The 13,809-nt window shown below is 37.9% G+C and overlaps 1 protein-coding gene across 1 annotated transcript in view; it reads left to right on the top strand.

The window, feature by feature from the left end:
* The window catches only part of Frem1 (FRAS1 related extracellular matrix 1), a 128,509-nt gene that overhangs the window by 37,509 nt on the left and 77,191 nt on the right, over positions 1-13,809 (top strand). Inside the window, exons 10-14 of the mRNA XM_027950606.3 lie at positions 4,886-5,082; positions 5,753-5,843; positions 7,116-7,283; positions 10,658-10,866; positions 13,185-13,278. Coding sequence (XP_027806407.2) covers positions 4,886-5,082; positions 5,753-5,843; positions 7,116-7,283; positions 10,658-10,866; positions 13,185-13,278 — 759 coding nt within the window. The remainder of the gene's footprint in view (positions 1-4,885; positions 5,083-5,752; positions 5,844-7,115; positions 7,284-10,657; positions 10,867-13,184; positions 13,279-13,809) is intronic.

Below are 13,809 nucleotides of genomic sequence, written 5' to 3'. Positions count from 1 at the left end.
TCAACCTGAGTTAGAACACCATATTACTTTCAGAAGACTCTGTGTCTTTTTAAAAGTAAATCTTTAGGACTTCTCCTTTTCCTTTTTTGGTACCAGGGATTGAACCCAGGGATGCTTAACCACTGAGCCACATCCCCAGCCTTTTTATTTTTCACTTTTTATTTTGAGACAGGATCTTGCTGATTTGCTCAGGACCTTGTTAAATTGTTGAGGCTGGCTTTGAATTTATGATCCTCCTTCAGCCTCCTGAGCGCTGGGATTACAAGCGTGCACCACCATACCCTGCTGACTTCTTTTATCTTCTTTTGTTGCTGCATATTTTATACATCATTGTGTTATATGCACAAATATGAATGTAAGATCTCTCTTCAGTAAAGTCCAAGGTAATAGAAACAATCAAAGGGAATTATTTCTAAATCTGGTCAAATAAATCAGACTAAACTTTGTAGATCTGCTTATATAAGTTTATCCCTATGATGGATAAATTTTTAAAGAGGTCATAACCACATTTTCATCTGCTTCCTTTAAATTATTTTATATATATATGTGTGTGTGTATATATGTATTATATATATACATATATATAATTTATATATATAAATATAATAATTATTTTTTTTTGGTAGTACTAGGGATAGAATCCAGGGGCACTTTACCACTGAGCTAAATCCCCAGCCTTTTTATTTTATTTTGAGACAGTGTCTCTCTAAGTGAGAGATTTGCCAAGTTGCTGAGGCTGCCTGGAATTGGCTATCCTCCTGCCTCAGCTTCCCAAGTTGCAGGGTTTACCTGCATGCACCAGTGTTCCAGCCCTACTTCCTTCTTAACTGATTTTAAGAGACATACAAGTCTACGCATTTGTTCTGTCTTTATGTACCACGTATCCTCTGGTTCCCAAATAAGTTGGCTGTCTGTCTGTTTCGCATTCACAAATTCAGCCAACTAAAGATAGAGAATATTAGAAAAAGAATTGGATCTGTACTGAAAATATAGACTATTTTTTCCTCATTATTATTCTCTAAACAATACTATACTACTAGTATTTGTATAACATTTATATCATATTAGATATGATAAGAAATCTAGAAATGATGTGAAGCTTATGGGAGGATATGCCTAAGTTTTATGAAAATACCATTCAATTTTATATAAGGGACTTGAACATCCACAGATTTGTCTTCCATGAGGGGTCCAGGAGCCTATTCCCTGCAGATACCAGAGGATGACTATTTCTCTAGCTTACACTTGTCTATGTCCTCAGCTTCATTTGACACCACTACATGTCTATCTCAACAGCATTTTAAAGTCACCCTGTTAAAAAAAACACCTAGTGTATTTCCCTAAAAACTTGGCACAAACTACTATATCTAGAAGGGCGGGCAAAAGACCTTGGAAGTAGTTCACAAGAGTGAGAAATGATTCTGAATATTCTCAAAAGAAGAAGCAAAATAACAATCAGGCAGGAATCAGAGCTTGGGGCAGAGGAAGGATCAAGAATTCAGGCCTACAAGCAAGTCAGGTGCCAGCTGATGGAATATTATATTGGAGCCTGAATTTGAGGCCAAGGTCAGACTATGTCATTTTGAATACTGATTTTTCACTTTCTGATTATGTTCAGGTTCCTTACAAGTCTGTGTGTGCTTGTGGCTATAAGTAGACTGCAGGGAGTTGGGGGAATATAGCGGGCAAATGGCCTAGTGATCGGCTTGAGCACTAGTTCTCCACTCTTTGCCTGGGAATGGGTGTTTAATAATGTCTTTTGTTACAACCAGATTTCAGTACAAAGAGAATGCTTTATTTCTCTGTGGATTTTGTTAAAATAGGATTTTTGTCACCCACAGACACACACACAATAATTGTTTGAACATGCATAAATATTTAAAGAAACATCAACTTAGGCAATCATAAAGCATGTTGAAAAATGTGCCCACCAAGAATTACTACAGGGGTATAAAAAAGCCTGGTTGTACTTTCTTTTTACATAAAGAATACGTCGGAGAATAAATTAGCATGGAAAATGGTCTCTTTGAAGGCACAATAACTATTGTTTCCTTATTAAATCCAGTTTTTCAATTAAGTGGGGACTCACTGATCCACAGTATGGCTGGGAGGTCCCATAGAGAATTTCTGAACTTTGTAGATTAGCAAAATACTATAATTAGAGAAAAAAATCATGACACAGATTCCAGGAGACTAGAGAAATGACTATCATTGTGTTCCTTTATTTTGATAAACCGGCTTTAGTTTTTAATTATCAAAAATGCTTCATAATGGATAGTAAACATCTGTAAGCTTTTGTAAAAATAATGAAAGGATATAGACAAGGAATTAACTTTGTGAGCACCTACTAAGTACTAGTACTCACTGTGCTGCTGTCTTTTTGATCCTGACAATATATCTCATAATAAAAGCCATTGTTATTGTCTAATGTACAGAAAAAGGAAGAAAATTGAGTCCCCAAGGGGTTAAATGATCTCTGCCAGGGAACACAACTTATAGGTTGTGACTGATGTTTAGGTCTTTTTATATCATAACAAAAGCTTAATCATATTTTAGTTTCTGATTTTCATCTTAGTCTAAAAGGGAATTATCTTCATTTTCAAATTGGTATTGTAAACACCATTGTTATAGACAAAATTGTCATTGCTCATCTGTGCTTCAATGACAACATCAAAATAAATCAAAACCAAGGTAAGACTATTTTCATGTGGCAGAATGTGAAAAGACCCACAATGTTAAGCAATATGCAGTGTGCCATTTCCAGAGGGAGGAAGTCACAGCGTTCTTGTAACCAAGCATGGGTTACTCTAAAGAGTTAATGGTGATGTCAAAAGCAGCTTGGCCATTTCTTCTTACTATCTAGCATGACCTAAACCTGTGAGTGTGGTTTAGACTGCTTAAAATCACCAACAGGGTCTGTTGACTGATTCAGTTAGCGTCGTTGATGAAATGCTTCCTCTCCACAAGGTATTGTGCAAGATGTTGTGGAGATACAGAGATGAGTGTAATATTCATTGATCATCTACCCACATGCCAGACATCTGAACTACATAATGATATTTGATCTTTGTAGAATTTTGTGAGGTTAATATTTAGCTTAACTTAGAAATAAGAAAATTGACAGCAAAAAAGTTGAGTAACATGTTCAAGGTCAATTAGCTGCTAGTATGTAAACAGCACACTAAGGACTTTAAATGCTTACTGTTTCATTTAATGTAGTTTGTACTCTACCACGATCCTGCCCTCATGGAATTTTCAGTCTATGAAAAAGATAATACAAGATGATGACATAAGTATGTTATTTAAATGATGTCTTAGTCATGTTCATAATGCTATAACAAAATATCTGAGAATGGGTAATTAATAAACACTAGAAACATAATCCTCACAATTCTGGATGGAAAGTTCAGGATTCAGGCACCAGCAGGTTCTGTATCTGGTGAGGGCTGCTCTCTGCTTCTAAGATGGCTCCTTGTTGCTGCATCCTTTGGAGAGGGTGAATGCTGTGTCTTTACAAAGCAGAAAGGATGGAGGGATGAATTCATGCCCTCAAGCCTTTTCATAAGGCACTAAGCCATGGCAGAGCCCTCCTGACCCATTTGCCTCATGAAAGCCCCACCTCTTCACACAGTTGCATTGGAGATTAAGTTTCAACATTAATTTTTGAAGGGACACAAAAATTAAAACTGTAGCAAGGGATACTTTAGGCTGGTACTATATACATCAATACAAGAAAATATTTTTAGAATGTTTAGGACAAAATTTAGATACAATTAATTCCAACTGAGAAATTGAAGGCAAGCGCAGGTGTCATCCATCACCTTTAAAAAAAAAAAAAGTGAAACTGCTCTGTTTCTCTTTTTGCTGACTACACTGTGCATTGACAACTTCCTACCATACTTTAGGTTGTAAAATCAAACTATTTTGTGGTACATTATCTCATGCTTCTGCAAAATCTAATAAATTCTGTCTGTGGCTTCCAAAAAAAAAAAAAAAAAAAAAAAGAAAGAAAGAAAGAAATTGAAGGGTGTTTTGAAGAAGAGCCTCCTCTAAGGGCGATAAAGACAGATTGCTAAAGAAAGCAAGAGCAGAGTGTAGTAGATTGAAGAAAAATGATACAAAACATAGACATGTCATTGAGGGGCTAGACATGGTCCACCACTGTGTACAACTAGAGTGCTGAATTAATGTTGAAAGTTGGGTAAAAATAAAGTTGAAAATAGAGGATGTGTGAAGGATCTCGAATGCCAGGCTAAGGATTTTGAATACTTCTATATTTCCTGGGTGCTTGTTTAAGATTTTTAAGGAGGTTTGACTTGTATTTTTAAAAGATAACACTAGAGATATGAAAAACCTAGATCAGTGATTAGAGTTAGGGCTGACAGAAGACTGGAGCAGTCAAGGAAGAAGTGGTAAGATCTAGGCCAGTGTAAGTAGGAATGACACCTGCAGGTTGGGGTAGTTTCTCTAAGGGAGATTTTACAAGTAGAATCTTGGTGATGTGTTGAATGTGAGTGGAGAAGGAGGAATCAAGAGGTATGTTAATGTTGTTAGGACCAATGATTGAGTAATAGGAAGTATCAGAGAAAGCATAGATTGTTGGGAGATGGAAAACAAAATCAGGATCCCATTTTGTGCTTTCTATGCCCTTTCTATAGCCCTTCTGATTGAATTAACTATAATTGTGATAATTATATTTTTAGAATACAATATCCAATGAGTAAAGGATGTTCCATTTTTAGGTCACCTCCTTAGTAGCTCCTGAATCATTTGACAGAAGTTGTATTATCAATGACAGTTTTTGAATGTCATCTTAACTGTGACTGGGTGGTTGTGGGACATCCTCTTTGGTGTTTTCTAAGTGAATAGTGTATTTTCATTCCAGGTGGTGACCATCCATATCACTCCAGTGGATGACCAGCTTCCAAAAGAGGCTCCTGGGGTTTCTCGGCATTTGGTTGTCAAGGAAACGGAGGTGGCCTACATAACGAAGAAGCATCTACATTTCCTAGATACAGAATCTTATGATAGGGAGCTGCTCTACACAATAACCACTCCTCCCTGTTTCTCTTTCAATGACAGGTATATCTGAAAAGTCATCATATGGTCTACTGGGGTTGGACAATCAAAAGTGTCCATATATAGTAGTACTATGATTCAATTGCTTTGTTGGCCAGTGGGAACTTATATCCAATTTAGCATTTACTTTTGCCTCAAACTTGTATCGTACCTCCCTTTAAAAGTCTTATTCCTTAGTAAGTGCTTGCATTGTTTTCAGCATAGGTAGCTGAAAATGGTCTTCAATTCCTATTTTCTAAAAATAATATTGATTTTTCTTTCTGGTAAAATGTATTAAGGTCTTCATAACATTATTTTTTTAGATATTACAGGCCATGAAATTATCATATTCTATGATCTCAATCCAGAAAAGTAGTATAAATATATTTTAGGCTGGTACTGTATACATGGTAACAAGGAAAAATTTTAGAATGTTTAGGATAATGATTCCCTTTCATGATGGTAAAGCAAAAAATTTTGTACATACTTTCTGCAATCATGATGAGGGCGGAATTGGTGATACTGGACCTAAGGCTAGTAGCCCCTAACATAAGAAGGGAATATAAAGATGGAACACTTTATTACTTCTCATGATAAGGTCTTTTAGTTTTTGAAAATTTGGTATTAGCCATCTGACTTCACCTTTCTTAGCTGGAAAATTAGCTGATATATTCTTTCCTGTATTTCTCTTTAGATATTTGGATGCTGGGAAATTATTCATGGTGGACAGCATACCAAAGCTAACCAAAAATCCTACAGCCCTGGGGCTGAGGTCATTTACTCAGGTATGATGATTTGCTATAATGTTGAACCACATGATGTGTCCTCTGAGAAGATATGACATGCTTAGTGTCGCACCTGAGGATGTTGGCTCTTGACATCTGCCACAAATGCTTGAGGTTTTTTATTCATTCTGCTTGCACGTTTCTACTAAGCATGTGACATCTATTTGAAAGTGCTTTATCAGGTTGGGTATGATTTTAGAATCTTGTCATAATTTAATACAGCTCCCCATCCCCTCTATTTTGCCAGCAGCAAGACTCTGATTTGGGATCCCCCACGCCTGAATTTTTATTCCACCAAATTCACTTCACTCACTGTTTTTCGTTCATTAGTGTCCTAGGACTTATTTCCTCACAGCTTTGGAAGCCACAGGTCTGGAATCACAATACTGGCCGGGTGGTGCTCCTTCTGAAACCCTCTAGGGCAATCTTTCCTTGCTTCTTTTTAACTTCTGGCAGTTTGCCTGCAATCTTTGGTTCTCCTTGGCCTGGAGATATGTTACTCTCATGCCTCTGTTATCACATGACTCCCTGTGTCTTTCTCTCCTCCTATCACAAGGACAACAGATACGTTGGATTAAGGGTCCACCCTACCCTGGGATGGCCCCATCTTATCTAATTACATACATAATGACACTATTTCCAAATAAGTTCACACTTGGAGGTAGGAAGGATTGGGACTTCAGCATATCTGATTTTGGCAGGGTGATGAAGGGGGCACAATTCATTTCAGAATACTTAACCACCTTCCAAAATCCTTCACTGTGTGTTCACCTATGGACTCTACTCTGATGATCCTATGGGGGTCACAGTAATGGTGATGAGTGCTTAGGCAGCAGATACTTCTGTGGTTTGGAGCTAATTAGGCTTAATCTCCTCATAGTTAGAGGTTGTAAATGAGTATGTGAACCCCATGTGGTAAGTACTTTTTTTTTTTATTTCACAAATAAAAAAAATAGGCCTAACACATTTAAGCAGCTGGACCCATATCACACAATTACCAGAAGGCAGAGGTGTTTCATCCTAGTATTTCACCCTAGTCTCCTTCCTTTTATAGAGCTGGCTGGTTTTAAGCACTAGACATTTTAATTTCTTTTTCATTTTTCTTCCTTATGTATAGAAAATGTGATTTATTACATAGAACTCTTGAGAATCTTTAAATTGGTGATGGTATTTACAGTATTCAATGTCAGTTAACATGATGATTTTCTTGGACACAGATTTCTGATCCTTGCAAATCAATACTCATATGTCCATTCTCAATTTGCTTTGCAGCATGCTGTGAACTATATGAAAGTGGCCTACATGCCACCCATGCAAGATATAGGTCCTCATCTCCGACATGTCCAGTTCACCTTTTCCATCAGTAACCAGCATGGTGGCACTCTGCATGGGATCTGCTTTAACATTACAATTCTCCCAGTGGACAATCAAGTTCCTGAGGTATGCACAATGTTTGATATGGAGAATGGAAGGAGGGAAAGAAAGAAAAGACAAACTTTTTAATTTTGCAGCTGCAGTATAGGAAAAAAAGCAGGGGGAGGGGACTCTTTCACCTCCTGTGGAACTTTCCATCCAAAAGGTAAGATTTTCTCGTTGCTGGATTTGGCATTATTTTCAAAGCTTATCAAAATCGCTTTCATTCCTTTTTCTTTCTGCTGGGCTTCACATGTAGATCAGGGGAAGGGGATTAAATTATGGGTCTCTTAGCAACCAGAAGGGCTTATTTGCTCTCACCGCAGGCCAAGTATGCTGTTGTGTAATCCAAAGAGGCTCTTTAATTTTCCAAAATGAATTAAGATGGACCCTTTTGTTCTACTCTATCCCACTGCCCAATGTTTATGTAAGTCTTGAAGGACTTGGGTCTTTCATTAAAACCCAACTGCAAAGGCAATGCTACCTTGTGGGTCTTCTCTGTGAGACTGTTTCATGCTGAGAGTTTTTCCTGTACCCTGTCCACTCTCTGCTGTCAGAATGCTATACTTAATTAGTGAAGCTATTATTTGGTTTATTTCCCCCTACAAGTGGAAGGACAAAGGAGCATTTCCCATGGATTACAAACCAGAGGGGCCCAGAGCCTACCCAAACCTGTTCCCTAAGGAGAGAGGTCACCCTTCCCAGGTACTGGCCTGAAATACAGCCAATCCTGCTGTTCTTTTTCGTGGTCTCTCCTCACCATCTCTACATGAGCCTGAGGTTGTGGAACAGAGGGCTTCTCTGAGGACTGCGGGGGGGGGGGGGGGGGGGAGGGGGGCTGTCCGATATGCAAAAGTTTTCTGATGGATCTAAACTGTATTTTAAAATAATAAGTTGCAACATTTAAAAACAAAAAGATTTCCTATCAGTTCTGACTTGGGGTTCCTCTTGAACCTCTGGAAGCTCTAGCAATACTGAGCCTAACCACCAGCATCCCTATCAACTTACCATACTCACTTAAATCACTGACCTGACTTCTCAGGTTGGTGAGCTTGCAATCTTTGATAGAAGGCTATGGAAGTGTTCAAACTGAGGAATCTAAACAAGCTCCATCCTTTTATAACTTCTCCCTCAGGGACCAGATCAAATTCCTTGTGATGAAAATGGTTTGGAATGTCTGTGGAGCTAACGTTAGTTAGAGTTTAGTTGAAGTGCCCCTTTCTGTGTATGAGATATAGGCCCTGAAATAGCCTAGCATCTGAAGAAGCCAAAACTTTTTTCAGCATAATCATGGGGGAAATAATCTTTTATGCAAAGGAATCCAGGCCTTTTGAAAGAGAAGGATGAGGTGTGGAGGAATCTATAAAGGCCAAAGGGAAAAGTTACCTTCATTTGAAAGCAGAGAGAATAATTGGGAGGACTTGGGTCTAAAATGGCATAGTGCTTTCTCTCTTTTATATGTGGCACATGGATCAAATGACACAGAGCTTCAAAGAAAAAGGATATTAGAAATAAAATTAAAGTTGTAGTTTCAGTGGAACCAGCCACAGGAATGGGTCTCTGATATGAAAAAAACACATAAAGGGCTGGGGTTGTGGCTCAGTGGTAGGGCACTTGCCTTGCATGTGTGAGGCACTGGGTTCAATCATCAGCACCTCATAAAAATGAATAAATAAAATAAAGGTATTGTGTCCACAACTTAAAAAAAATTAAAAAGAAAAAACACCACATAAAGACAAGTTGAGTGATGATCATTGGGGGAAACTGACCCCATGCTAACTTGAAGTCCCCAGCCTCTGAGAACTGGGCCTGAGAAGTGAATGATTAGTGAGGAGGGGGAAATTAATCTCATGTTTTTATTTTTTTGAAGTTTTCTCTACAAGAGAGATTTGAAAGATCATCTAACGTATAAATTATATTTTATGAAGTATTGTCATCTTGAGATACTTATTTGTAACCTACTCAGGAAAGTGAGGCTGGCAAATGCAGACCTTGGTTAAAGGTAATACCCTGAGTGAGAGCTCCCTTTCTTCCTCCCACCTACAGTGAAAATATAGGTTTGGTAAAATGAGACACTTGGAAAGGTTGGGGTGGGGGTGATTGTAGAGAGAAAAGTCTATCATTTTATGTTTTGTTTTGTTTTTTTGCTGGTGATAAAATAGAAGACAGCCACCTCTATGGCACTCTCATAGTTTCCATGACCCTTTAGGACATCCTCTAGTGCCCCTGGTGCCTTGGAATGGAGCTCTGCCCAGCACTTAGCACAGGTGCAGGAGGAGAGAGTGGACCCTGCAGCCGAGCCCTCTGCTTCATCTTGCTTCCTTTCCATCTGCCTGGCTGTGTCTCTCCCTGCTCCTCCCTGCCTTTTACCAACTCTGTCCTTAGGGAACATTCTACTCTTGGGGAGTGGCAGCTGCTCTGAGGAGAGCAATTGCTCCCTAGGAGAACATGGTGTCCTCAAATTGGCACGGCAGTCACATCAGACCATCTGCAGGGACCTTGGAGCCCATGATTTCATATCTCAAATTCATCTTCTTGCTCTTGCTTCTGGGTAGTATTACCAATTTGAAAAAAATTAGGTTAAGCAAAGTTAACAGGTTTTCCTACCTTAAGTGTCAAAGCCTTGAACATGCATATGTGCCTTATAAACCTCCAGGGTGAGGATATTGTCTGTGTTTTCTAGACTGATTTGATCATAGGACACTTCTTGCCCTCTCCCAGTGTGGTGATAAAATATTCTAAGCCATTCTAACTTGATTTTTTTTTTACTTACAAATGAATTATTAGTCAGTTGAGCCTTGGGTTTTTCCCTTATTTAAAGTTGTATTTGTGGCTTTGATATTTAAGTCTAATGTTTAAATGAATCTATTTTCCATGGAATCTTAAATTTCCAATTTTAATTTCAAAATAACACAAAAGAAGCTTTAATACGTTTCACAAGTCTTCAAGAAGTTTTAGGGTGAAAAAAAGGAGATGGATTCTTTCCTTCAGGAGAATTTAGCAGAGGTTTTGTTTATGTTGTAGACTGAGGTGGATATGTGTCAAACAATGATTGAAATGATCAGGATGAAAGTTATTATTTCCCTAAGTCAGAACTCTATATAGTCAACAATTTGCTGATTCTATGATACAGGCTCTGGGATAAATAAAATGTAGATACTTTCAGGTTTATAGATCTGTCTTGCTTCTTTGTGTACATCAACACTTGGAATTGGGAACATTTATAGTTAAATATATTTTTCATCCCCAAACTCCAGTTATGAATTTGTCCCTGAACCATACTCCTGAAAATTTAGTAGACATATGAAGATGGTACTGGAAGTTTCATGGTGATCCAATGAGTTCTGTCTGCAGAGGTACCTCATGGAATAAGGCTTTGAATGTTTCTTCCTTCTTTCTAGGTATCCACTAACCCTCTGAGAGTGGCTGAGGGAGGCCAGTGCGTCATCAGCACAGAGCACATTCTGGTTTCTGATGTGGATACCATGTTGGACAATATCTACATTTCCCTGCAGGGGTTGCCTCTTCACGGAAGGCTGGAGTTGAATGGATTTCCTCTAGATGCTGGGGGCACATTTTCTTGGGGAGACCTTCATACCTTAAAACTTAGGTTAGGAATGTAATGTGTTCTTTATATAACGTAGCTCTCCATCTGGATCAGTTGTGAGACAGAGCAAGAAAAAAGAAATTCATCGAATTCTTTCAGGAATACCAATATGCCACTTACTAATTTCAATAGTTAAAAATTAGAAATGACAAATTTTTAATTTTCCTCCAGATAGTTTCTTTCCCTCTGGCTTACTGTACCAGTGGGGATGACTTTATGGCTATGTGAACAACAAAAATTAATTACCATGAATATTAAATTTGCTACAACTGCACATATCACAAGAGGCAATAGAAACCAGATGAACAGAGACTGAAATCATCTATGGGACTAATCTACATAATTGAACTCAGCTCTAGGAGCCAATTTCATACCCTAGACACTCTGGGACAGAGTTCTGTTGATCCATGTCTTTAGTGTAATCTTTAGTCCATTCTACTGGGGCAGGGATTTGCAGGTGAGCAAGTGGAGTAGTAGTCTGGTAAGTAGGCCATGGAGTAGAACTCAGATAGAGAAAGCCTTACCTCATGGTCCTATAGTATCCTCACCTTAAGTCTTTCATTTCTTCTACCTAATGCAGTTCTGCAAGAAACTTTTCTACACACTGTAGAAAAACATCTTTTCTGGAAAACAACATAAACTACTTAAAAACAATGGCTAGATGAACAGACTGATTTCTCACTTAAAAACACCAGTTATAAATGGAAACTTTGGCCCTTTTGATAGCATATAGGAGGAAGTATTAGACATCAAAAACTTAGCTTCATACTTTGACTAGAAAGTTGATTAGGAACTAAGATTTGTGCACAAGTAGATTGGTTTAATTTTGATAATTCAGTCATAGCTTGATTAATAATTTCCAATTTTTTGATTTCTTTTCTACTATAGTTTTCCTTATTTTTTTTTATTTTCTTATTTTTGAGATCTTAGCTCTTAGCTACATGTTAGAAAGAGACTTTGGTTAGACAGTTCTTACTAGGGAGTGAATGATGGATCGAAAAATAAAAGTTCCATTATTTTCCAGAACTATGGGGTCAAGTACTCTGCTGGAGATTTGCAATCAATGTTTTATTTGTTTATTTAATCTTCATAGTAATAAAACCTGACAAGGTGGATAGTTCTGTTCTCATAGTTGAAGAACTAAGTACAAAGAGGTTAAGGAGTTTGTCCAAGGTCACTGAGCTGGTATGTGAAGGAGGCAGGTTTTCAAAGATCTGCTTTACTCTACAGCCTTGACTTAGGACGTGTGCTCTTGGGTCCACTTGACCCTTTGGGGGAGTTTTAGCATAGTAACATACTATTAGCATATTATCACTTGTAAATATATTTTTGATAAAAACAGCAGGGAGCATGGCAAAATAAACCATAGAAGGTAGTGTGTAGAAGGAACAAAGTAGTAGGGATGAGGACCTTCCCACACCTGAGTTCATATCCATCCTATTGGTGAAACTAGTTCTGAGTAAAATATAGCCCTATTTTTTTCCATAGATGAATATCATATAGGTTCTATATACTATACTAATTTTAATTTTAAATTCTTAGGACTTATTTCCATTCCTTAGTATCTCAAACAGATCATTAATATGTTAAAAAATTGGCTCAAATAAATCCAACAGCTATTTAGAATTTACTGGGCATCCCCACAGTAGGCTGGTGAGTGTATGGAAAGCCAAGAATAGCCAAGAATTCTAAGGAGCAAAATTAGTCCTTCAAGATTTTGGCTGAGTCTTAAAGGAATATAAGGCCAAGCCTAGACCAGGGAAAGGTATTTTTAAATCTGGGAGAGAGTTGAAATTCTTTATGGGTTGAGAGGAGGAAAGCTTGTAAATGGAAGAGAGAGAATGGGGGAGGCAATACAGAACTCAGGGATCAGGGTTTTAGAGAAGAGCTGAGTAGATCCTGAACAATGGCAGGAAGATTAGCCTTGAAAGTGGGGAAGGAGTCACCAGTTCCACATAGTGTCCCACTTTTCCCTGTCTATGCTCATTCTCAGGGTCTCTCTCTGGCCCCAAACAGTGTATTCTGCAAATAGGCAGAACTACAACAAAATGGTTTTTGTTGTCACAGTGGCAACTGAAGGACCACTTTTTGATTTGGGGATGAATATAAATTATCAATGCATATAACAGACTTTCCTAAGGTGGAGCAATTTTATGTTGAGGGGTACTTGAGTGGTTAAATATGTGACTTCATGATTATGCTGGTTTTTTCTTATTTATTTATTTAATGAACACATGACACAAGAAGAGCTCTTGTGTAGTGCATCTCAATTTAGTCTTACAGTGTTCTTCAGAGATTAGTTACAAATATTATCCCCATAGGTATCAACATGATGGATCTGAGGTTCTTCAGGACAACATACTCTTGGAGGTCACAGATGGCACAAATTCAGCAGAATTTGTTTTACATGTTGAGGTGGGTAGAATGTTTCTTCCTTGAGTCATATAAAAATAAAATGTCTATTTTGAAAATCTCCCTGAGTCCCTAATATAACTTAAGTACCAAAGCAAGAGGATGCCTCCTTATGTCTTTGTATATCTTGAGCCAGGCACGTGGTTATACTGATAGTTGGACAAACTATTCTCTCCCCAATCCATTTAGAGTAGAAATATTCTGACTTAAAACACAGATATTTAATTTAAAAAGTAATAGCTACTCTGGAGGCTCAAACTGGAGGATTATAAATTCAAGGGCAGCCTAGGCAACTTAATGAGACCCTGTCTCAAAATTTTAAAAAAGTTGGGATATAGCTTAGTGATAGAGCACCCCTGAGTCCAATCTCCAGTAAGAATCCCCCCCAAAGTAAGGGGTTTCATATATAAATTATTTACAATGATTTTGAACACTAACACTCATAAATGTTTATTTAGCAGCTCAGCAGGTTAGGCTGGCATCTCTGAGGGTTCCTGGCCTATGGAAGAAGCCATGTGTGTAGGTTTGTGGTGT

The sequence above is a fragment of the Marmota flaviventris genome, chromosome 13 (assembly GCF_047511675.1).
Source record: "Marmota flaviventris isolate mMarFla1 chromosome 13, mMarFla1.hap1, whole genome shotgun sequence".
Classification (NCBI taxonomy): Eukaryota; Metazoa; Chordata; class Mammalia; order Rodentia; family Sciuridae; genus Marmota; species Marmota flaviventris.
The sequence above is the reverse complement of the archived record's forward strand: the minus strand, read 5'-3'. Positions and strand labels throughout refer to the sequence as shown.